The sequence below is a fragment of the Podarcis raffonei genome, chromosome 7 (genome assembly GCF_027172205.1).
Source record: "Podarcis raffonei isolate rPodRaf1 chromosome 7, rPodRaf1.pri, whole genome shotgun sequence".
Classification (NCBI taxonomy): domain Eukaryota; kingdom Metazoa; phylum Chordata; class Lepidosauria; order Squamata; family Lacertidae; genus Podarcis; species Podarcis raffonei.
Window position 1 is genome coordinate 86,961,601 of NC_070608.1, and position 26,817 is coordinate 86,988,417.

Consider the following 26,817-nt stretch of genomic DNA (forward strand, 5'->3'; position numbering starts at 1 on the left):
CTTCAGCAACAAAGTGAAGAACGGGCTCTCTTTTCCCTGCTACCCTTCTCAGTAACCTCAGTCCATGGTAGATGTGGGCAGAGATGGCAGTTAGAGTTTTGCAGACATATTCAAAGGAAGATTCCTCTTTTGCCTTCCTTGTCAATAATGGGTGTAGCTTCTTCATGCACTAGGACTTTGACTGAGGAGGCTGCAGCTCCCAGAGGAGGCCAGTGGCTGTCTCCAAGGTCTTCAGCAAAGGGATCAGAAGACAGCAGAGGAACACAGAGGCTAGAGCCACTCTCAGCGGCTTTTTAGATAGTACTGTGAAAATTGAGATTGCATCTGGGACTGTAGTTTCGCTTACATGAAGATGATACTCATGTCCACTTTTTATTGGTAATATGGTGACATTGTTAATATATATACTTGTGTACAGTTATAACCAGTATATTTAACGTTCCCCCACCATATTACATATCTGTGTTGCACAAATGAACTGTGCCATTAATTTGAAGCAGAGAATTGAATCCTGTCATGGTAAACAGTGTGGGGTGGTTCATGGTTTGAGAGTTTCTTTATCACCAGTAGTTGCTGATCCTTGGTGATACTTCCAAGTGAAGAGCCTTCCTCCATTTCCTCAGGGAAAAAGTGGCGAATCTTCAAGGAGTGGTAATGACTTGCCAATGTTAACAGATAAAAGAGACAGCGTGATAAAAGATTTGTAAGTCTAAGGTGTTAGAAGGGAGATCTTTAGATTCTGAGGTATAAATAGGACCAATGTGAGCAATTTTGTTATCAGGTTTTATTGAAAATATGCCACAGTGGTCTTTAGGAGGTAGCTTGCTTTGGGTGGTGGGGATAGATTGAGTTGTAACTTCCTGTCAACAGCTAAAACAATCTTGTGTGGCACCCCCATGCAATTTCAGCGAACAAGGAAACTCTCTTTGCTGCTCCTAAAACATATCATAGAAATGCAAATGGGCCTTGTGCCATGTTCAGACATATTCAACAAAAGCCTGACATTCTTTATAAAGTTATCTAACTCCATCCAGAACTGAAAGATTTTCATTGCTCTCATAGTTTCTCTCATTCATATTGCAGAAAGGTTTTTTTTAATCATATAAAATACAAGGATGATAAATATACAATTACATATGGCTTGAGCTAACTGGAGGCAACTATAGGAGGACACACATCAAAACTACCCCCCTCCCACAGTTGGGACTTTGCAGAGTTATGCAGCCACTGCCAGATCCACAGCCCTGCTGTTCACATTAGCCATGGCAGAATATGGGGATCCATAATGACCTGGTCCGAGTCTGTTGCATGACTGCAGTGAGACTGGCTCAGGATACAGCAGTCACTGAGCCAGCTCAGCCATGCCCCTGCCCTCAGAATGCCCCATTTGGGGCTCTCCATTGGCTCCTGCACAGCCAGCAGGTAGAAGGTGATGTCAGCTGAGCCGAGAGAGCCAGGCAGCGGGACGTCTCTGCCTAATCCAACCCCGTTCCCTAGCTCAGTGGAAATGGGGGTTGGATTGCTTTGTGTATCATCACTGGTTTATTAAAATACCTGTCTGACCTCTTTAGACTCTCAGACGATGCCAAATATTATTGCTCAAAATGTGAAATAAATTTGCCTTGTTATAATATCCTACTTGAGAGTCCCACGGACTGCAAGAAGATCAAACCTCTCCATTCTGAAGGAAATCAGCCCTGAGTGCTCACTGGAAGGACAGATCGTGAAGCTGAGGCTCCAGTACTTTGGCCACCTCATGAGAGGAGAAGACTCCCTGAAAAAGACCCTGATGTTGGGAAAGATGGAGGGCACAAGGAGAAGGGGATGACAGAGGACGAGATGGTTGGACAGTGTTCTTGAAGCTACCACCATGAGTTTGAACAAACTGCGGGAGGCAGTGGAAGACAGGAGTGCCTGGCGTGCTCTGGTCCATGGGGTCACAAAGAGTCGGACACGACTAAATGACCAAACAACAACAACAACAATATCCTACTACACTAATATTTAACACACCATTGTTTTCTATATGATGAAATTCTAGGAGACTGAACCAAGGGAAGGGAAAGGGCAGGAAGCCATTCCCCACTGGCAGAGACAATACTTGGCCATTATATGGCACTTCTGAGTGTTAGGCCAGTGTTATTTATTGCACTGGTATTACAGATTTGCAGCTGAGAATGAGAAAAAGTGACATGCCTAATGAGGGCAAAAGTATATGTGGCTTTAAATGTTTTATTACATTGAATGAGAATGCGTTCTTAATGGAAATAGATGTCACTGGGGGAGCAGGATCATGACCACGGGTGCAGAGACAGTATCAATGGGACCATTCTTCTTCTCAGTGCAAATAACGAAGTGGGTAGGATTTTTCTTGCAACCCTGCTTCTGCTGTCCCATCCAAGGGATCTATTTCCAATTTTAAATGCAATAAATCATTTAATGTCACCAAAAAGAGCCAAAATTCAAATTACAAATTTCATGCCTTTCAGCTCACATACTTGGCCAATAAACTAGATGAGTTCTTACTTAGTATACAGGTTTAATTCCTGATATCTCCAGTTTTTTAAAACATCTAATAAAACTAGGCTGAGAAACACCTGAGCTGTTACCTACTGCTCATAAGGCTGGATACTACTAATTAGATAGATTATTGACCCTGTTTAGTAAACACGCAACTGATTTATCCATATGAGTAAAGAATTACTATTTCAGACATAGAATTAGACGGCAGTAAATCAAAGTTCAAATATTTTGGGAAGCCTGGATTTCTCACAGATACTATTATTTGAGAACTAAATAACCTTTCCAAGAGGCAAGAAGGTCAAGAAAGAAGCTCCGAAAGAAGCATTCAATTTAAACAAGATAACCATCACAATCATGCAAAAATTGCTGAACAAGAAAATATATGAATATCTCAAATATTTGTCTCATGGTTGCTCTTTAAGCGCTTAAGCTCTTGTGGGACAAGCTGTTTACAATTCTCCTATTTCTACATGCATTTGCTTGTGACAGAAACAACCACATATACAAAAAGTGAACTATGTGAACTCCCAAACCTCATTTTATCTGAAGAGAACAAGTATAAATGAGAGAATATGTCTCCAGTTCCATTTCTTCAGAACAAGTGCAAAACAAATAATATAAATGGCATTAACGTCTAACTGAAAATATAAAGCGAAAAACCTTTGATTTGATAGCAAGACTTCACCTGTATATTGGCTGAATCCCCATTACTGTTTGCAATCTCTTCAGCAATGAGAAAGGGATCATTTATCTCACAGGGCTGGTGACTGGTCATAGTATTGGAAATATTTCCCTTGGGAAATCCGAAATTGCTCTTCCTAGAGTCTGTAGTGAGAGAAACCTCCTGGCAGTAGGAGTGCAGAAATGCTCGGACTCCGTCAATCCCCACAAACTGGGAAACTGGAACTCCACTAAACTTCTCAGTTCCAGACTGTGAATATCTCCACCTATGAAGTTTAACTGCCAGTAACACAAGGAGGAAGATGAAGAACAAGCAGGAGACAAAAGCCACTGCAAGGACCAGGTAGAAGGTGAGGTCAGACGGAGGCTCTACAGGAGCTGAGATGCTGCTCAGGTCTGAGAGGACTGCAGGGATGGCGTCAGCCAGCACCACAGTCAGAGTGGCTGAAGCAGAGAGAGGTGGCTGCCCATTGTCCTTCACTAAAACCACCAGGCTTTGCTTGAGGGCATCTTTCTCCAGAAAGAAGCGGGCTGTCCTGATCTCTCCCGTGTGGAGCCCCAGAGTGAAGAGCCCTGGCTCAGTGGCCTTGATCAGCTGGTAGGAGAGCCAGGCATTCTGGCCAGAGTCCGCATCCACGGCCACCACCTTAGTGACCAGGTAGCCTGGCTCAGAGGAGCGAGGGGCCAGCTCTATCCCTGTGGAGCCGTCAGTGGGAGGGGAAGGGTAAAGGATTTGGGGAGCATTGTCATTCTGGTCCAGGATGAAGAGAGTGACTGAGACGCTGGAGCTGAGTGGTGGAGAACCTCCATCCTGGGCCTTGACCAGGAACTTAACCTCCCTCATCTCCTCATAATCAAAAGAGATCAGGCCATAGACAATCCCAGTCTCAGAGTTAATGGAGAGGAAGGAAGATACTGGGGAGTCACTGATGTTGTGCTCAATGATGGAATAAGTGACTCTGGAGTTCTCTCCACAGTCTGGATCATCAGCCTTCAGGGAAAATATGGAGGCCCCTCTTGGGTTGTTCTCCATTAAATAAGAAGTATAAACGGATTGCAGGAAGTGTGGAGGGTTGTCGTTTGTGTCTAAAATCTCAAGTGGAATAACAATCGATGTGGAAAGTGGAGGGGTCCCGTGATCCGTGACTGTGACAGTGATGTTGTAGGCTGCCACCTGCTCTCTGTCCAGGGCTCTTGCTGTCACCAAACTGTAGTAGTTGCCATAGGCTTTTGTCAGTAGAAAGGGGAGGTTGCTGGGGATAGAGCATGTGACTTCTGCATTCTCTGCCGAATCCTCATCTTGCACATTCAAAAGGGCTATTGCAGTCGCTGGTGGAGAGTTCTCAGGGATGGAGCTGATAAGTGAAGTTATTTCCAGTTTGGGTGCATTGTCATTTACATCAGTAACAAATACTATGACAGTTGATCTGTCCAATAGACCTCCACCATCATGGACCTGGACCTCAATTTCATGAAGAGCAGAGTCCTCATAATCTAAGCTTCCTATGAGAGTTAGCGCACCTGTGTGTGTATCTAAGTGGAATATCTGGGAAGCCTTTTCCGTGATTTCTGCAAACGAAAATGTCATTTCTTTGTTGGTCCCTTCATCCAGATCACTAGCTTTTAATGTAACCACAATGGTTCCTATAGGTAAATCCTCCCTTGCGCTCACTTCATAAATGCGTTGGCTAAAAATGGGTGCATTGTCATTCGCATCCAGGACTGTAATGTGCAGCTGTGCAGTGCCACTCCTGACTGGATCACCACCATCATATGCGGTGAAGATAAGATTATGAACTGCTTCTTTTTCATGGTCCAGAGGTCTTTCCAACACAATTTTTCCATATTGTTTGCCCTTAACTGATGTTTGGAGAATCAAAGAAAAATGGCTATTGTTGCTGAGTTTGTACCCCTGTAGAGAATTGTTTCCTAAGTCAGGATCTTGAGCTTCCAAGAGGGGAAACTGGGACCCCAAAGCTGCATTCTCGCTGATATTTATCACTAATTTCTCTGATTGGAAGGTGGGCGCATGGTCATTGATATCTGTGACTTCCACTTCAACTCCATAAATTTTCATTGAATCTTCAACTATAATCTCAAAATTCAAAATACATTTCTCTTCCTGACCACAGATCTCCTCTCTGTCTATTCTCTTTGTGGTGTGCAAATGGCCACTCTTATAATTCAAAGCAAAATACTGAGTCCTACCTGGGGAAACAATGCGAATTCCACGATCTGAGAGCTCCTTTGCATCCAGTCCAAGATCCCTCGCAATATTCCCCACCAAAAAGCCTCTCTCAGTTTCTTCAGGAATGGAGTACTGGATCTGTCTGGTGATGGCTTGGCAGATGTTAGCAAATAGAAATAAAAAGAAAACTCTCCTTTTGCAAGCTTGAAGATACTTTGCTGTTGCCATTCCTGGTCTGATATGAAGCTGTTGAGGAGATCTGTGATTCAGGATGACGGAGTGTTGCCAGAAAGGGACTTGCAGCTGAGATTCCCAACACAAAAATGTTCACTGAAACTCTGATCTCTCAGCATTTTCTGAGCTGAGCTGCTCATCTGGGAAGGCTGAATTTCTCAGTGCATTTCTTAACCTTGGTTGGTCAACAGCGACACTCAGAGTCACAGCCAGGAACTGCACACACTACATTTTTTGTTTCTATTCTCATTGTGTATCCAACTCCATGTGTATATATATATATATTTAAAAATAAAGAGAAATATTTAAATACAATGCACAAATTAATTACTGACCTGTTTTATCACTGAATGTCATGCTTGTGTTTCCTTGCTCTATCAATTTAATGCATTTATTTGTGTCAATACACAAGAAATATAATAGAATCACAGATTTGGAAGGCACCAAGAAGGTGATCTAGTCCAATCCCCTGCAATTCAGGAATCTTTTTGTCCCACATGGGGCTCAAACCCACATCCCTGAGATTAAAAGTCTCATACTCTACCGGCTGAGCTATCCCACATAAGCTGGAATGCTGCTGATGTGCACACTGTTTCACAGATAAACAAAACCAAGTGAGTATTTATTTTAATTTATCATGAAACACCAAGTTATCCTTTGTAAGCGTAGAAGTGGATTCTTATTCGCTAGAAAAGGAGAGAACCCCAATAACCAACAAGTCAGTTAAACCTCCCTTGGTAAGATTAAGTTTTCTACATAGGTATGTAATGCGCACAGTTACCGCATAAACAAGTATGGAAATTTGTACACAGGAATCCTAATGTTAGATGGAAATCATGAAAATCTTATGTTTCCATGCATTTTCCCTAGCTCTTGGAACATTGACTCCTAAATATATATAGTATTTTAAAAACATTTTTACTGGAAATATGTGTGTCTTTTCAAGGCTTAATACATCACAGCATCTACTAGGAATTCCTCACAAAACATTATGAGGGCGGGTGAGGGGAGGGAACTTGTAAAATAATTTCAAAGTAAAACATTCTAAAAAAAATTTATATGAAAAATGCAAACTAATGGATGCTTAATTAAACATTTTCTGAAAATTTATTTATTATAATTATTTTCTTCAGCAGAAGGGCTGGAATAATTCTTTTTTGAATCTTTCCTAAGTTGTTAGATGTCTGTCAATCAGCATGTACGGAATGCATGTGTCCAGAACAGAAGGCAAGTTCTTCTTGGTCCCTAGTAGGAATCTGGCTACTCCAAGAGTTCTCCTGTAATTGCAAACTACACATGGTCCAGCTCTTTTGCTCCACAGCATCACAATGCTGACTCGTATAACAGTATTCATCTAGCGTCTGCTCCCTCTGTCTTTCAGAAGTGCTATTTTCTGTGCTTTTGATTATAGTTTCCTTACAAGTTCTTAAAGTTGAATCTTTACAATCTGCCAAATTCTGGAGGTAAGGAACATTTTCAGAGAATCCCATGCATCCCCCTTCCTTCCTTCCTTCCTTCCTTCCTTCCTTCCTTCCTTCCTTTCTGTTTACTGAGGGTACAATAAACAGCTTCTATTTAGACAGCGCCTGTTTACTGAGGGTACAATAAGCAGCAATGTTAAGATCTCTCCTGCTTCTACTTAGGCAGTGGTGGGTCATAAAAATCTGTTCACTGGTATTAGTTCCATAGCAGACTCTGCCTCCTGCCTCCTACTTGCTGGTGCCATGCAGAGCTCCTTCTGCAGCATTTGCTCCCCTGTGGCCAGAGCAGGATCTAACCACCAATGCAGGAACAATTACAGTAATTGCTCTACCAGCGCTTGGCATGGTATTGGATCCAACAGCGTGAAATAGGTTTGTTGGACATCATAGGCTGTGTACACATGTAGCCTCTAAAATGCACAGGGGAAATCCCCCCCTTCACTTTGTACGTAGTTGTTTGCAGTGCTTCTTCTTCTTCTTTTTTACAAAGAGGTGTGCAGGAACTCCCAAAGTTGTTGAGCTTCTTTTTGGGAGCCATCAAAAACACACGCCGCATCAACTACCTTAAAAAGAGCCCAAAACACTCACCACACCAAGTCCCAATCCATCCCAGGTCTGCCGGAACGCTCAGGAGAGATGCTACTGGAAAAAAGACCTGGTTGTTTGCAATTTCACACACCTTTGTGCAATAACATCATCCAAAGTAGCAGCTACTCTCTGTGTTGTCTGTACACAGGTGGGCATGTTTTCAAACTAGTGTGTAATAAATTTCTGTGTTCCCCTCCCCATCAGTATTTCCTATTTTCATATACCTTTAAAAAAAGGACATATTTTTCAGTCTTTTGAGAGGGGGTTGGAAACTGGTGTGTGTGTGTGTGTGTGTGTGTGTGTGTGTGTGTGTTTATGGAGAGAGCTAAGTTGCTGTACTGCTCTGTTTTTTGTTTTGCCTCTTTCATTCACAGACAGGTTAAACAAGGTGAGGAGCAGTGGCACAGCCATGCAACATCCGTAGATCTGCTCCAATAGGAGGTGACCTGAGAAAGCATTCTTGGTCTACACATGCATGCAACAAGTGCTTGAGAAGTACAATCTTGGCACAAAACAGATTATAACCATTCCAGAAGGATACACCTAAAATGACAAATAGTGTGGGACAGGGCTGACATCGGGATGACGTGTGCACAGCACCACAAAAAGGCGTATCTGAATCCAGCACTGAATGCACATTATCATGCAGTTTGTACACACCATTACTGGTATATTTGAACTCATATGCTCTACATGAAGGAGGATGTCAAAGGATTGCTAGATTAGAGACTTTGGCAATTAAGTAGTATATGAAAATACATTAAATGAAAAGATTGCGATAATTACATTATGACGGTCAGGAACTGAGAGCAATAGAAAGACAAAGTAAGAGAGTGATACAAGAAATCAAGATATCTAATTCAGAAGGATTTTATGATACTGTAGATGTTTCCTTGGAAAATAACGGAAGTAGTTTGATTTTGATTTATCCACATTAATGGTAATAGCCCCCATTATTGTTCTGTATAATAGCCCACAAGATGCAACCCCCCCCATTAATTAATTTCATTAAATTTTCATCTTACGGTCTGTCCCACAACACCACACAGCATACCCATGCACAGAATTCCATTCCATAAAAACGTAAGAACAGCCCTGCTGAATCAGACCAATGACCTATCCAGTCAAGCATCCTGTCTCCCAGTGGCTGGACAGATTCCTCTCAGAAGCTCCATTCTTGGACCCCAGCAACTAAAATCAGGGGCACAATGCCTCTGGGACTAGAGGTAATATTGCCACCATGACTACAAACCAGTGATGGCTTTATTCACCATCAATTTCTTTATTAAATTTACATCTTGCCATTTTTCCTGTAGGAGCCCTCATATGATCTAATTCTCCTTAAAGCCACCAAGTTGGGGGTGATCACTGCATCTTGTAGTAGCAAATTCCATACCTGAACTATAAGGTGAACTATGACTTACATTGTTATAAAGAACAAAGAAACATAACATAAGAAGAAGCCTGCAATATTGGCCCAAAGGTGGAGCTTGTCCAGCACTCATGGAGGCCACCGGAAGCCCATGAGAAGCCCCCAAGCAGAACATGAGCACAACAGCACTGCCACCACCTGCGATTCCATGAACCTCATACTCACAGGCATATAGCCTTTGGCAGTGGAGGCAGAACCTAGACCTCATGGTTAGTAGCCATGGAATTTGTGTAAACCGCTTTTAAAGCCATTCAGGCTGTGGGCTATCACAGCCTCTTGTTAGTTATGAGAGAGAGAAAACTTTTCTATTTCTGCATTTTCCACACTATGCTGAAATCTATGCCTCTCAATTATGTCCTTCCTTATTTGCCTTTTCTCCCCTAAACTTAAAAATAAAAAATGTCATAACCTTTTTTCATCGGGGAATTGCTCCACCCACCTGTCATTGTGCTTGCTCTTTCCTGAACATTCTTCAGCTTTATTTTTAATTCCTTTCCTAACAATCTCTACCATGGTTTTCACCTTTTCCACATCTGTTCTACACTGTGTCAATATCTTCATTGAGCTATCCACTAAGACTCCAAGATCTTGTTCCTAGTCAGTCACTACTGATGACAAAATACGTGAAAAAAAGATTTCTTTGCACTTTCTTACATGGGGTCTTACATTGAATTGCTGTTACCTTATTACTGATATCTACATCAGTACGGAAAACTCAAATTCACTGCACTCTTCCATTTCATTCATATTTACTAGAAGTTAAAACCATAACAAAATCAAGACTCACCTAAACATCATTTTCAGCTACAGCATTGAAGATGCCCCTGCCATTGCAACTTGAAGGCTACTTGTAAAAAATGTTCTCTACATTATGAACAGCAGGTTCTAGTAATATAATTTCATTTTTTTTTTTGGTTCTCTCATTTACTAAATCAGGTAGGTAAGAGGAAGACAAACTAAAAATATTAGTTTTACTCAGTGCAATTTGTCTAGGCAAAGAGGCGCCTACTTTGTTCTCTTATAATGGCAAAGGAGCCTACCTAAGAGGTGCCAGAACTGAGTTCTAGTGTGTTCTGACTGAAAAAAGGTCTGGTTTTACTCCTACAAGGAGCAAGGTTGTGGTGCCAACATCACAGTTTCTGAAAGCAAAGCTTACCTGCTCACCAACCTCCTCTTTGGCACTGGCATCCCCACAGTTGCCATCCACAAGAACCACCTGAGAGCTATCATTGCATAGCAAGTTTTCTGCCACCTGGATATGGGGTTTCGGGAAAGAGATCTGCTCTTTCCTCATCTCCGACGATAGGCAGAGTTGGTAGGAATAAGGTAAAGTTCCTTCTTCATAGTTTGGTGGAAATATGACCTGCGCCTTAGAAAAAGCATTAGGTTCAAAGCATTGGAATAATTTGGGATTTCCTGATTGTCGAAGTTTCATGACAATGACCAGTATCACCGTCAGGAGGAATAAAAATGAGATCAATGCCAAAGCCAGCACCAAGTAAAACTGGAGGTCAGAATGATGCTCTGTGTCACTGGATTGCCTAGTCATTTCCGGAAGTGCCTCTTGGAAGTTCTCGGCAATCACAAGGTTGAGGACCACAGTAGCTGAGAGCGGAGCCTTCCCATTGTCCTTCACCAAGATGACCAGCTTCTGTTTCACAGCATCTTTCTCCAGAAGGGCTCGTGACGTCCTGATCTCTCCCGTGTGGGTCCCAATGGTGAAGATGGCCGGCTCTGTGGCCTGCAGCACTTGGTAGGAGAGCCAGGCATTGTGCCCAGAGTCTGCGTCCACAGCCACCACTTTGGTCACTAGGTAGCCTGGCTCTGCCGAGTGAGGAACCATCTCAAACAAGGCAGAGCCCTCGGCGCCTAGAACAGGATACAGAACGCGAGGGCTGTTATCGTTCTGATCTAAAATGTACACCCACACGGTGGCGTTGTTGCTGAGAGAGGGAGAGCCGCCATCTTGGGCCTTCACTTGGATATGAAACTCCCTGAATTGCTCATAGTCAAAGGAGCGCTGTGCATAGATAGTTCCCGTCTCAGAGTTGATGGAGACGTAAGAAGAGAGAGGCAGCTCCTCCATGTTGCTGTTGAGGATGGAGTAAGTGATACGTGAGTTGCGGTCCAGATCCGGGTCTGAGGCTTTGAGGGCAAAAATGGAGGCACCTGAGGGATTGTTTTCTGGCACAAAGACACTGTAGGTTGATTTTTCAAAGGCAGGGGGGTTGTCATTGATATCTGAAATCTGCAGGGAGATGGTTTTGTTGGAGGAGAGAGGGGGGCTACCTTTGTCGGTGGCCGTGATTGTGATGTTGTATCCTGAGGTTTTTTCTCTATCCAGTGGACTTTCTGTGAGGATTTTATAGTTATTCTTAGATATTGATGCTATTTTAAATGGTACATTACCTTGTAGACGGCATGTAATTTTTCCATTTTCTCCAGAATCTTTATCCTTTACATTGATGAGAGCTATTACTGTTCCAGAAACAGAGTCTTCAGGAATTGGACTAGATAAGGAGGCCAAAATGATTTCTGGAGCATTGTCATTCTCATCTAGAATCTTTATATTGACATTACAATGAGCCACTAATCCTCCTCCATCTCTTGCTTCAACTGCCATAGTGTACTTCTCTGTTTCCTCAAAGTCAAGAGCTTCCTTAATTGTAATTGTTCCACTTTGTGGATCTAGTTCAAATATTTGGTGGGCTGTTTCTGGGATGTTATTAAAAATATAACTAATATGTGCATTTAGACCTTCATCCCTGTCAGAGGCTTTTTCTTGCAGTATGGGGGACCCCACAGGAGAATTTTCCCTCAGGCTAACTGTATAAACCTGTTGAGTGAAGACTGGTGGGTTGTCATTGGCATCTGTGACGTTAATCCATATCTGGGCAATCCCAGTTTTTCTGGGTTCACCCCCATCCAGGGCCGTAAGGATCAACTGAAGTGAGTGCTCACTCTCCCGATCCAAAGGTTTCTGCAACACCAATTCTGCATATTTATGGCCATCTTCTCTCTGTTGAATCTCTACAGTGAAATAGTGATTTGAACTTAGCTGGTAATTTTGGAGAGAATTAATCCCAATATCAGGATCTTGAGCTTTCCCGAGGAGAAATCTGGCACCTGGCAATGTGGATTCAATTATTTGAAGCCCAATATTGCCCTTTATGAATTGTGGGGTGTTATCATTAATATCCTGAATTGCTACACTTACATGGAAAACATTCAATGGTTTTTCCACCACAGCTTCAAAATCAATAATGCAGTGTGTGCTCTCTCTACACATTCCCTCACGATCTATCCTTTCATGCACATATAGGTTTCCATTTTCAGCACTGATAGTGAAATATGGCTTTTTACCTTCAGAAAGGATATGCAGGTTTCTGTTCTTCAGGTCTCTGGCATTTAGTCCCAGATCCTTGGCAAGATTTCCCACCAAAGACCCCTTTGCCATCTCCTCAGGGATGGAATAGTGAACCTCTTCCAAAACTGCTCCACAGAACAAAGATGAAAATATCAGAAGTGTTATATACCTTCCTGGTGTTTGAAAGCACTCTCCATGAAGGATTCCTCTTCTCTTCATTTTCCTCTTCTCTTTGATGAGCACAGGATTTCAGATTTCCACCAAGACAGGAGATTTTTTTTTGCCCAGTAAAAAAAAGAACTGGATCCTTTGGCTTAATTTGTATATGCTGCAGTGTTTTCTTTTTTCTTTCTCAGCTGAAACGTTTTTTTTCCCAGCGTCTGCTGGTATTCCCGATGTGCAGTTTGGGACAAAGAGATCTCTCTGCAGAAAGCATCAGTGGAACTTCAGCTGCCCTTGGATTGCCGTCCTGTCCAACAGTGACACTGTGAGTCTGAAGCAGAGAACTGCAATCTTTCCCAGTGATTTTTCTTCCCTAATTCATGACATGGCATGGTGGTATTTATATTTAATGACTCAAACTATATTCTGATACAGGATATGTGAACCCTCTTCTGTTACAAAGCAGAAATATTTGTGTTTTGTTTGTGTTATCTTTTCAGTAGTATTACAGGTAAAAAAAAATCAACTTCAAAGGAGTATTTGCAGTAAAGAACAAGCAATAAAAACATAGTATAGATTCATTTCCTCAATTTAAAGCACTTACAATTTTTACCAAGAATATCAATCTGTAAACCTCTCTAAGAGAAAAATTGAATTTCTCTAGTGGATTTCTCTATGAAGTGTTATGGTGTATAAAGAAAAAGACGATGGGAGAATTGAGGAAATTATTTTATTCAAGGTTTTAAAAACCTCCAAGGAAGGAGAGATAGAATGATGGAATCTTAGAGCTGGAAGTGACCCCAGGGGTCATCTAGTCCAACTCCGGCAATGCAGGAATCTCAGTTAAAGCATCCATGGCAGATGGCCATCCAACCTCTGTTTATAAATTGAATTAAGTGCAATTCAAGTGTTCAATGTGCTTTAAGTGTCTTCAGCTGGTGTAGTGTAAGAAACAGAATAGTAATGCAGTTTATGTCCTGCATTTGGCATGAACTCAGCAGGTTCCTTTAAGCAAGCCACACTTCCCTCAAGGCTCTTCCTGCAGTATGGGAATAATTGCACTAATACTATATAATATTATACATTATAAGTATTATAACCCGGGAGGTAATGTAGCTGTTCTGACAAATCCTGGATATTTGAGGATCTTTACTCAGCTTTAGCTCCAGACTTAGCCTGCAATCTTTTGCACTGCGCTGGTGGTGGTAGGGTTTGGATTGGTTGGAGCTGTTCCTCAGCCAAGCCCTACCAGCCTCCACTGGCCTCTACCCACAGGGGGTCACTCTGCTGTGGCAGAATTGCCTGTTCCCTCTGCCAAATGTATGCTTGGTTAGAAGTCATGCCAGTGGGATCTCCACTCATGGCAGCTGATGAAAAATTCTGAAAGGGGACAAGGACAGGGAGAGACAGGAGCCAGTCCCACTACTGTCCCGTGGTGGCACTGGGCCTGATGTGGGTCTAAGTGAGGTGCCCCTCCACCTTCTGCCCAGATCAGCAGCAATGCTGCGGGTGTGGCAGTGGTCTCATTGCTCTGTTATGCCTCACGAAGCCCAAGCCAGGATTTGGATAGCAGCCTTAGTCATGGTTATAGCTGATCCACAAAAATCAATGTGGTTTAACTCAGTAATAGCTCACTTGTCAAGTTGATTTCAATGCTTCGGCTCTATGTATGGCCAAGTCTGGATCCAGCCCACTATATACATAACCCTAAATAATACATATACCTTCCAAGATAGCCATAATTCACATTTCTTCAGCAAAAGCAGTCTCTAAGCAGTTTACAACTATAAAATAAATATGATCAACTAGTTTTGCATAAAGGGCTTTAATGTATCTCCAGCTAAATAACCAATATCCACGCTCTACTCTAGAAGACCACTGCCAATTAGTCTTGACCTGGTGGCGGATTTTATATCACACATATTGAAACATGATTGAACTACTAAATACAGGTAAAAAGAAAAGAAAAAAGTGTGGTCTATGTTTGCTTCCACACCCCAGCATGAAGCCAGACACAGTGAATGGATTTGACTATGTGCCACAACTTATTTACTTACAAGTCTGATCTACATATGATTATAACCTCAGTTATGACATACTTAATGCCAAGATGGAGGCTAGGAACTGTCTTTTGTGCTGGGCACATTAAACAGTTGTTGCCATTATGCGTCCAAGTATTGGATCAATATTGAAACTGGTCTTTGCTCATTTCCACTGAGTGCAAATGAGGACCTTTAGGTATCATCAGCCCTGAGCCAATAAGTGCTACAGTCAATGAGGTCATCACTGCAGACGAATAATTGCCATGACCAGATTCTCCCAAATTAGTAAGAATACCATGGAGGTTGGTTTGGGTAACTCTCCTTTCAGGTCTTGGACTGTTCACTATGGGATCCTCATGCTTTCTAACCTACATAGCACTTGCTAGTTGTGGCACATTTAAAAAGAATGGCTGGGGTCCAATTATAGCCAGTCTTTAATTATTGACTGCCTAGCAGATGAGAAAGCTCCTGTCATTCATCCTCTCATTTGGCCAATTTAGCAACAAGAATGAAATACTACCATTCAGCCCCAACTGGGAACTGATAGATCCTGCCTTGTTTGAAGCTAGAAGGAGAAGGCCAGATACTGCCATGCCAAAACAGAGGCCTAGAGATGGTGCCACCATGCCCACGCCAACTGTCCACAGAGGCAGCGTTGAGAACATGCTGCACAATTGACACCTCCAAAAGATTAAAGTAAAAGCATCTTCTGTGGAGTTCAAAGATACACATAAAAAGGTTGCATCCACATTACACATGACCTCCTACATGAAAACAATGGGTTAAGCATTGCATCCAATGCTCAATTAAATACCAACAATTTGATCAGTGAAATCCAATCTGCACTGTTAAATGAAACAGGGAAACTCTAGATCCGAACCATGATGTCAAAGTACTTTGTACAATGTTCTTCAACATGAACCACAAGTAGCCTATTCAGACTTTTGTAAGGACTCTAGTATATCCTAGATTAAAATCATTTTAGACCTAGTGAGACCATATCATATTATTTTAAATCCAGGTAGCTACAATGCACTACTGGTGAAAAATGATACATTGTACAGTACTCCAATAATTGAATGTTGTAGTTGACCATTCTTGATTCAAAGGGAAAGAAAGAAGGGGACTATGATTATAAAGTAGAAGCACCAGCACATTGCTCCCACCCCATGTCATGAAATGATCAGAAAATAATTATCTTCCTCATTTACTATATTATTTAGTGTTCAAGCTACTTATGCTGGAAAGCTGGAATACAATCGTACTTTGGATCCCAAACACCCTGGAACTCGGACGTTTTGGCTCCCGAATGCGGCAAACCCAGAAGTGATTGTTCTAGTTTGCAAACATTCTTTTGGAACCCGAATGTCCGATGGGGGTTCCGAGACTTCTGATTGGCAGCAGGAGCTTCCTACAGCCAATCAGAAGCTACAATTTGGTTTTCAAACGTTTTGGAAGTCAAACAAACTTCTGGAACGGATTCTGTTCGACTTCCAAGGTATGACTGTACAACCTGGGAGTAAGCCCTATTGAACTCAATAGCACACAACTCTGCCATACAGAAAGAAGTGCACCTCCTCAATGACATAATAACAACGTCGGCACATTCCACACCCACTCATAAGATTAAATGAGCAATATATATATCCATCTAACTTCATTTAATTTCATGTTGCCACTATTCAAATTCCAAAGCTTAAACCCTAAGCACTCTTACTTGAGAGAAAGTCACACTGAATTCAACAGGACTCACATCTGGGTAGATATGGTTAGGACTGAACTGGAAATCTCAAAATGCAATGGAGAAAATAGACTACACCTGCAACAGGTAGTTTAGCCTCAGCTGTTTACTATATATAAGGAAGATGATGATTCATTAATCTAGACTGAAAAATTAAAAGGCATGTACATATGCTGTATAAAAGGTTGTATTGCAATGTCACTTAATGGTAAAGAACTACAGAGTGTACCACACATGTAAATACAGAGAACAAACCTTACCTCTTCACCATTAGCCATCTCAGAATGAAAATTGTTTCCACTGTTGCCTGTAAAAGTAACACTAGGTTTCTCACTGCCAAGAATATTGTCTACCATCTGAACATTGGGTGTCAGGAAGGCAAACTCGTTCTTCCTGGTCTCAGAAGACAGACACAGCTGGTAGGAATAGGGCAAAGTCCCATCTTCAAAGTTGGGTGGGAAGATGGCACCATTCTTGGAATGGGGAACAGGACCAAAGCACTGTAGGAACCTGGGATGCCCTGACTGATGGAGCTTCATTGTAACGGCCAGAATGACAGTCAAGAGGAACAAGAAGGAGATCACAGCTAAGGCCAGCACCAAGTAGAACTGCAGGTCAGACTGATAGTCCAAGCTGCTGGGTTGGCTCTTCATTTCCGGAAGGGCCTCCTGAAAGTTCTCAGCAAACACCAGGTTCAGAGTCATGGTGGCCGAGAGAGACGGCTGCCCGTTATCCTTCACCATAATGACCAGTCTCTGTTTCACAGCGTCTCTCTCCGCAAAGGCCCTGGCGGTCCTGATCTCTCCAGTATGAGAACCAACCGTGAAGAGTGCTGGCTCAGTGGCCTGAGTCAGGTGGTAGGAGAGCCAGGCGTTGTGTCCAGAATCTGCATCCACGGCCACCACCTTGGTGACAAGATAATCTGCCTCGGCCGAACGAGGCACCATCTCAAACAAGGCTGAGCCCTTGGCTTCTTGTGAGGGGGACAGGATACGAGGGCTGTTATCATTCCTGTCAAGAACAAACACCCTGACGGTCACATTGCTGCTGAGAGGGGGAGAACCCCCATCTTGGGCCTTCACTTGCAGATGGAACTCTCTGAACTGTTCATAGTCAAAGGATCTCTGGGCATAGATGGTGCCGGTCTCTGAATTAATGGAGATATAGGAGGAGATGGGAAGCTCCTCAATGTTGCTGTTGAGGATGGAGTATGTGATCCGTGAGTTCTGATCCATGTCAGAATCAGAGGCTTTGATGGTGAAAATGGAGGCACCTGAAGGATTGTTTTCTGGCACATAGATAACATATGAAGATTTCTGAAATGTAGGGGCATTATCATTGATATCTGAGATCTGTAGTGAGATTGTTTTGTGTGTGGAAAGAGGCGGAGTTCCTTTGTCAGTGGCTGTGATTGTAATAGTATATGCAGGAGCTTTTTCTCTGTCCAAAGGGCTGACTGTCAGAAGTTTGTAGAAATTGTTAGATGAGGAAATAATCTTGAAGGGCAAATCACTGTTTAAATAGCAGGTAACTTTTCCATTATCACCGGCATCTTTGTCATTTACATTGATTAGAGCAATTAAGGTTTCAGATGGTGAATCTTCAGGAACTGGGCTGAACATGGAGGTTAAGGTCACATCTGGGGCATTATCATTCTCATCAAGAACCCTTATCTCAATATTGGAATGAGTCACCAATCCCCCGCCATCTTTTGCAGCAACTGTCATAGTATATTCATCGTTGTCCTCAAAATCCAGTCGCTCCAAGAGGGTGATTATGCCACCAATGGGATCTAGACTGAATTTTTCTTGGGAAGTTGCTGGTATGTTGCTGAAATAATACCTGATTTGGGCATATGAACCTTCATCATCATCAGAGGCTATGACCTGGAGCACCGTGGATCCAATAGGAGCATTTTCACTCAAACTGACCTTGTAGACCTCTTGAGTGAAAATGGGAGGGTTGTCATTGGCATCGGTGATATTAATCCGTATCTGGGCTGTTCCAGTTTTCCTAGGCTCACCCCCATCCACTGCGGTAAGTACTAAGTGAAGGGTCTGCTCTTTTTCCCGATCCAAAGATTTCTGCAACACCAATTCTGCATATTTATTTCCATCTTTTCTCTCTCTAACTTCCAAAGTGAAGTACTGATTGGAGCTCAGCTGGTAATCCTGGAGAGAGTTCACCCCAATGTCAGGATCTTCCGCTTTCCCAAGGAGAAATCGAGTGCCTAGCAGAGTGGATTCAAGGATCTCTAAATTGATATTGCTATTCAGGAACTGGGGTGCATTATCATTAACATCCTGGATTTCTACTGTGACATGGAAAACATTCAGCGGGTTTTCTACCACAACTTCAAACTGAACAAAGCAAAGTGGATTTTTGCCACATATCCCCTCCCTATCAATCCTGTCATTTACATAGAGGTTTCCATTCTCTGCATTGATACTGAAATGCTGCATTTTAGCCACAGACACAGTGTGCAGATTGCGATGTTTTAGTTCTTTGGTGCTCAGTCCCAGGTCCTTGGCGAGGTTCCCCACAACGGAACCCTTTGCCATCTCCTCAGGGGTTGAATAATGGATCTGCTCTGATGCAGCCCAACAGGTCAAAGACAATAGAGAGAGAAGCAGTACTTGCCTTGTGAGTGCCCTGCCATTCCCTGGGTGCCTTCTCTCCATCTGGCTGGTTCTCTCAAAAACAGGCTGCTTCCTTTTCTCAGTTTCCTATGCTTAAGCTCTCACAGTGATGAAGGAAACAACATGAGGTATCACTGAGGAAGAATAAACTGCCTTATTCTTATATTTGTGCAAAGCAAAAGAGATTTTTCCTTCTCTGCAAGAGTTCCCTGTCTCTGTGCTCTTCAGCTGGCTTGATCTGAATAGCAGTGATGGGAGTTACTGCAGTCTAGGAAGCATCAATGGATCTCTATCCTCTCTCTGGCTGTCATACTGGCCAACACTGACACTTAGAGGACCGCTGAAGGAACTGCAAGGAAAACCATATTGTGCAATGTACAGTACTTTCCCTTTAGCAAATTTCAAGTTATTTGCTTTCAGTTTGTACGTATTAAAGCAACAGCTCCTCTGATTGCTGCGCATAACAGCTCACAAGACTCAAAACCCAGTCTGGAGATATACAGCCTATTGAAAACATGTTTTGCCTTGATGTCTATCCCACTGAAATTGAACCCCCTTGAATGGAAGCTACATACCCAAGGGATCACCAGCAGAGCATTGCCTCACTTTAACATGCTTATAGTCCTTTGTCCGTCAGTCTATCACACAACATCAGGGCACACAATTCCTTTCATTAAAATGTAACAACATGAGAAGAGCCTTGCTGGATCAGACCCAAGGCCTTTCTTGTTAAGCAACTTGTCTCCCACTGTGGCCTTTGGAGGCATCCTGCTTCTAGTACCTGACGGGATATAGTCAGCACGACTTGCGGCCACCATGAAGTTGTCTATTAGGCATCCAAGTTAGTGGCCATCACAGCTTTTTGTGGGAGCAATTCCCATAAGTTATTTATTTATTAAAATGTGTAAAGTATGTGTGATTGTTCTGTATAAATAAAAATAATGGCTGGATACAACTTTCAACAGTTTTATATTATACACTCAAAGAAAGCATACTGATTTATAAAGTTTGTAACTGTGTGTGAGTCTGTATTATCTTGAACCTTATTGTGCAAATTAAGTATGAAAATGTTCTATTTTTCCACCACAATGTTATCAGTCTCCCCACTCTGACTCTTACCATATTCATTAGTTTAACCATAGATAAAATATCCCATACTCTAATAATCCACTCCTGTAAAGCTGGTGTTCTTAACCACACACTCCATTCAACTGATACCAAATAGTTGTTCTTGCTATGGTTAATAAGTCTTGGACTAATCCTCTGCTAGTATTAAACCCTTAATACAACTCAATAAAACAATCAGAATAACTGTTGATAAAGTGCACCCTGTTATTATTTCAACTTCCCTTATTATATCCACCCGGAACCTTTCATTTCAGGACATGCCCCACAAAAATGTTGCATCCTAGCATTGGTTGCCTTGCACCTCCCACTTAAATTACTTGCTGTCCTGTAGATGTGGTTGAAATGTGGCAGGACCAGCTATCTCATATCGCTTCTCCCTTGTCTTTGATCTAAACTAAATATTGTTAAGCATTGCATTTTTTCTGAATAAAGAAGTTGTTCCACCCACTTGACCATCTTAGTTGCCCTTTTCTGAGCAGTCTGCATTTCATACAAGTTCTTTCTACATGAATCTTCCAGAGAAGTTCAAAACACTCCAAAAGATCTACTATGAACAAATAGGAAGCATTCATGTTTTATACATTTTTCAGTTAACTCAAATCACAACAGGATGAATAAACTATGTGAGTGAACAAAGTAAAAATCCACATATTTAACCTCTAGGAGGAACTAAAACATAACTACTGTATATAATGATAGTGATAATTTAATAATCTACAGGGAAAAAATTACTAGAAAGTAGAAGAGGATATAAATTCCATAATTCATGAAGACTCACCTGAACGTCATTTTCAGACTCAGCATTGAATTTGCCTCTGTCATTGCAATTGGAAGACTACTTGTAAAAAAAGTTTTCTACAGTCTGAACAGCTGGTGCCAGTAATATAATCTGATTTTTTTTTAGTTCTCTCATTTAGTAAATCAGGCAGTTAAGAGGAAGACAACTAAAAATACTAGTTTTGCTCATACAAGGAGCAAGGTCATGGTGCCAACACCTCAGTTTCTGAAAGCAAAGCTTACCTGCTCACCAACCTCCTCTTTGGCACTGGCATCCCCACAGTTGCCATCCACAAGAACCACCTGAGAGCTATCATTGCATAGCAAGTTTTCTGCCACCTGGATATGGGGTTTTGGGAAAGAGATCTGCTCTTTCCTCATCTCTGACGATAGGCAGAGTTGGTAGGAATAAGGTAAAGTTCCTTCTTCATAGTTTGGTGGAAATATGACCTGCGCCTTAGGAAAAGTATTAGGTTCAAAGCATTGGAATAATTTGGGATTTCCTGATTGTCGAAGTTTCATGACAATGACCAGTATCACCGTCAGGAGGAATAAAAATGAGATCAATGCCAAAGCCAGCACCAAGTAAAACTGGAGGTCAGAATGATGCTCTGTGTCACTGGATTGCCTAGTCATTTCTGGAAGTGCCTCTTGGAAGTTCTCAGCAACCACGAGGTTGAGGACCACAGTAGCTGAGAGCGGAGCCTTCCCATTGTCCTTCACCAAGATGACCAGCTTCTGTTTCACAGCATCTTTCTCCAGAAGGGCTCGTGACGTCCTGATCTCTCCCGTGTGGGTCCCAATGGTGAAGAGGGCCGGCTCTGTGGCCTGAAGCACTTGGTAGGAGAGCCAGGCATTGTGCCCAGAGTCCGCGTCCACAGCCACCACTTTGGTCACTAGGTAGCCTGGCTCTGCCGAGTGAGGAACCATCTCAAACAAGGCAGAGCCCTCAGCACCCGGGACAGGATACAGAACGTGAGGGCTATTATCATTCTGATCCAAAATGTACACCCACACGGTGGCGTTGTTGCTGAGAGAGGGAGAGCCGCCATCTTGGGCCTTCACTTGGATCTGAAACTCCCGGAATTGCTCATAGTCAAAGGAGCGCTGTGCATAGATAGTTCCCGTCTCAGAGTTGATGGAGACGTAAGAGGAGAGAGGCAGCTCCTCCATGTTGCTGTTGAGGATGGAGTAAGTGATACGTGAGTTGCGGTCCAGATCCGGGTCCGAGGCTTTGAGGGCAAAAATAGAGGCACCTGAGGGATTGTTTTCTGGCACAAAGACACTGTAGGTTGATTTTTCAAAGGCAGGGGGGTTGTCATTGATATCTGAAATCTGCAGGGAGATGGTCTTGTTGGAGGAGAGAGGGGGGCTACCTTTGTCGGTGGCCGTGATTGTGATGTTGTATCCTGAGGCTTTTTCTCTGTCCAAAGGACTGTCTGTGAGGATTTTATAGTAGTTCTTTGAAGTTGACACTATTTGAAATGGTACATTACCTTGTAGATGGCATGTAATTTTTCCATTTTCTCCAGAATCTTTATCCTTTACGTTGATGAGAGCAATTAGTGTTCCAGAAGAAGAGTCTTCAGGAACTGGACTAGATAAGGAGGCCAGAATGATCTCTGGTGCATTGTCATTCTCATCTAGAATCTTTATATTGACATTACAATGAGCCACTAATCCTCCTCCATCTCTTGCTTCAACGGTCATAGTGTACTTCTCTGTTTCCTCAAAGTCAAGAGCTTCCTTAATTGTAATTGTTCCATTTTGTGGAAATAGGTCAAATTTTTGGTAGGCTCTTTTAGGAATATTACTAAATGTATAATGAATTTGGGCATTCAGACCTTCATCCCTATCAGAGGCTTTTACTTGGAGTATGGGGGACCCCACAGGAGAATTTTCCCTCAGGCTAACTGTATAAACCTCTTGAGTGAAGACTGGTGGGTTGTCATTGGCATCTGTGACGTTAATCCATATCTGGGCAGTCCCAGTTTTTCTGGGTTCACCCCCATCCAGGGCCGTAAGGATCAACTGAAGAGAGTAATCACTCTCCCGATCCAAAGATTTTTGCAACACCAATTCTGCATATTTATGGCCATCTTCTCCCTGTCGAATCTCTAGAATGAAATAGTGATTTGGACTTAGCTGGTAATTCTGGAGAGAATTAGTCCCAATATCAGGATCTTCCGCTTTCCCAGTATGAAATCTTGTACCTGGTAATGTGGATTCAACAATTTCAAGCCTCATGATTTCATTTAAGAACTGTGGCATATTATCATTAATGTCCTGAATTGCTACAATAATATGGAAAACATTCAAAGGATTTTCAACCACAGCTTCAAAATTAATCAGACAGTGCACACTCTCCCCACATATTTCCTCACGATCTATCCTCTCATTTACATACAGGTTTCCATTTTGTGCACTGATAGTGAAATATGGCTTTTTACCTTCAGAAAGGATATGCAGGTTTCTGTTCTTCAGGTCTCTGGCATTCAGTCCCAGATCCTTGGCAAGATTTCCCACCAAAGACCCCTTTGCCATCTCCTCAGGGATGGAATAGTTAACCTCTTCCAAAACTGCTCCACAGAACAAAGATGAAAATATCAGAAGTGTTATATACCTTCCTGGTATTTGAAAGCTCTCTCCATGAAGGATTCCTCTCATCTTCATTTCCTCTTCTCTTTGATGAGCACAGGATTTCAGATTCCCCCCCCCCCCCAGTAAAAAAAGAACTGGATCCTTTGGCTTAATTTGTATATGCTGCAGTGTTTTCTTTTTCCTTTTTCAGCTGAAATGTTTTTTTTCCCAGCGTCTGCTGGTATTCCCGATGTGCAGTTTGGGACAAAGAGATCTCTCTGCAGAAAGCATCAGTGGAACTTCAGCTGCCCTTGGATTGCCGTCTTGTCCAACAGTGACACTGTGAGTCTGAAACCGAGAACTGCAATCTTTTTCCACTGATTTTTCTCCCCAATACATGTCACTTGAAGGTCTCTGTTGGTGTTTATATGTGATTCCTCAAGGCAGGCTTTTAAACATAATATGTGAACCTTCTTTACTAGCTTTAATTTTCACTCCAATCTTGATATTTTGCAGGTTAATTTTGTACTCTACGTTGATAGAGATATTTACAATTATTTGCAAGCTTATTAATGTGCAGTGCTGCTGACAAAAATTGAATTACAGGCTGCACAATTAAACATTATCATTTATAGTATGGGACTATTAAGAAATTGAGGAAAATATATTATTGCCTATAGTTAGGCCTTCACATGAACCTTAGACACAATAATATCTGCTTTTAGAGGTATGTATCTTCCTGTGTTTGAGTGCATATCCTAAGGAGGCATCTTGTATTACATCGCTTATCACTGAAATTAGTCCCACATCTTATGCTTAGTTTTGTCATCTCGCCCCGTATTAGTGCTCAAATTATTGGTCTATTTGTGTAGACATCTCCTTAAATAGATTTATTTAGCAGTTCTCAACTTTGCCATCGTTCCCCTCCACATCCACGTGCTCCAGTAATTCAGTCATGGTAGATAGCTTTCTGATTTCTAGTGTTAACTTAATTTACTGTGGGATGTGTGTTTCTGACCTTGCACATCTACTTCACAATCTCACAGGTATGGCTCATCACCCTCTTTACACAGAACAATAACATTTTAGGTTTTTCGTAAGCCAATATGTAAGGGATCCTGAGTATGCAACTTGAAACACACACACACACACACACACACACACACACACACACACTAACTTCCTCTGCACGGCCTGGTCGGCCTCCACTGGTTTCCACCCACAAAGTGATGTTAGTGCCACTCTGCTGGTGCATAATTGCCCATTGTTAGCAGACCTTTCAGCATGAATCAGATTGGAATAATCACTTTCAGTTTCTGGAGTTCAAATGCTTCATTCATGCAGAAACTATCTACAGGATGATTAGTGATGAGAGAGAGAAACAGAAGACATCTTATCTCAACAAGTTGGGAGACAACAACAAAATCGCTCAGCTTTTAGGGGTGAAGTTAACTTAGACATAATAGATACAAACAAGTGCTCACTAGATTGTTACACAATCAAGGATTAATTATAAATTATTAGCAGATGACATCCAATTGTCTTACGGACTACACTCTGGATTTGTGTAGGGGATAGCCTGCAAGGCAGCAGAGTTTTGGATCAGAGTTTTCCTTCTCCTAAATGTGTTACCTTCCCAGGTTGAAGAGGAAGTGATCTGCCACTCACTTCCCTCTACGGCATGTACAGTAACCACCTTCTTGATTGCTGAACCCACTATTATTTTGTCTGCTCAATCCACCAGAACTGGTCTTCACATGCAGAGAAAGTCCCTAACTCACGGAGGGTTTGAGACCCATCAGCTACCCTCACTTGCTTTAGCCAGTCAGTCAAAGTCATATCCTAGGATGTGGCCACTGCCATAGTGCCTGTGTGCATGGTGGGGACCAAAGACAGACAAACTACCTCAGAAGTAGGATGACGTTTCTCCCTTGATGCCCACCCCCCAGGGTCCAAGGTTTGGATCAATATTGAAACTGGTCTTTGTTCTTCAGTGCCCTCCCCCCCAGCTCCACTGAGTGCAAATGAGGACCTTTAGGTGTCATCAGCCCTGAGCCAGTAAGTCAATGAGGTCATCAGTACAGACGAATAATTGCCATCACCAGATTCCCCCAAGCTAGTAAGAATGCCATGAAGGTTGGTTTCGGTAACTCTCCTTTCAGGTCTTGGGCTGCTCACTATACGATCCTTATGCTTTCTAACCTACATAGCACTTGCTAGTTGTGGCACATTTAAAAAGAATGGCTGGGGTCCAAATACAGTGGTACCTCGGGTTACAGATGCTTCAGGTTACAGATGCTTCAGGTTACAGACTCTGCTATCCCAGATATAGTACCTCGGGTTAAGAACTTTGCTTCAGGATGAGAACAGAAATCATGCTCCAGCGGTGCGGCGGCAGTGGGAGGCCCCATTAGCTAAAGTGGTACCTCAGGTTACAGTTTCAGGTTAAGAACGGACCTCCAGAATGAATTAAGTTCTTAACGCGAGGTACCACTGTACAGCCAGTCTTTAATTATTGACTGCCATAGCAGATGAGAAAGCTCCTGTCATTCATCCTCTCATTTGGCCAATTTAGGAACAAGAACAAATACTACCATTCAGCCCCAATTGGGAACTGATAGATCCTGCCTTGTTTGAAGCTAGAAGGAGAAGGCCAGATACTGCCATGCCAAACAGAGGCCTAGAGAATGGTGCCACCATGCCCACGCCAACTGTCCACAGAGGCAGCGTTGAGAACATGCTGCACAATTAACGCCTCCGAAAGATTAAAGTAAAAGCATCTTCTGTTGAGTTCAAAGATACACATAAAAAGGTTGCATCCACATTACACATGACCTCCTACATTAAAACGATGGGTTAAGCATTGCATCCAATGCTCAATTAAATACCAACAATTTGATCAGTGAAATCCAATCCTCACTGTTATATGAAACAGGGAAACTCTAGATCTGAACCATGATGTCAAAGTACTTTGTACAATGTTTTTCCCAACTGTTCACAGAGGCAGCATTGAGCACATGCACAACAATTTATATCTCCATACGATTAAAGCAAATGCATCTTCTGTGGAGTTCAAAGATGCACAAAAAAAAGGTTGCATCCACATTGCAGATGAAGTCCTGTATTACACAAAAAAAGGTTGCATCCACATTACAGATGAAGTCCTGTATTAAAATAATGGGTTACATGTTGCAGCCAATGTTCAATTAAATGCCAACAATTTAAGGAGAGGAACCCAATTCTTGCTATTGAAT

At 42.3% G+C, this 26,817-nt stretch overlaps 2 protein-coding genes across 27 annotated transcripts in view; both read right to left on the reverse strand.

Moving 5' to 3' along the window:
* Positions 1-26,817, reverse strand: part of LOC128418020 (protocadherin gamma-A4-like) — a 299,406-nt gene that overhangs the window by 77,246 nt on the left and 195,343 nt on the right. The window contains exon 1 of one of the 26 annotated variants that reach the window (XM_053397371.1): positions 16,700-19,228. The exons of 22 other annotated variants lie outside the window; for them this stretch is intronic. In XM_053397371.1, coding sequence (XP_053253346.1) covers positions 16,700-19,120 — 2,421 coding nt within the window. In that variant the 5' untranslated portion in view covers positions 19,121-19,228. 3 more of the 26 variants (XM_053397385.1, XM_053397393.1, XM_053397388.1) reach the window with 3 other exon arrangements.
* Positions 21,188-23,671, reverse strand: LOC128418032 (protocadherin gamma-B1-like). Its single transcript, XM_053397415.1, has one exon. It carries the CDS (start codon positions 23,654-23,656, stop codon positions 21,203-21,205), a length of 2,454 nt encoding a protein of 817 aa, XP_053253390.1. The 5' UTR covers positions 23,657-23,671; the 3' UTR covers positions 21,188-21,202.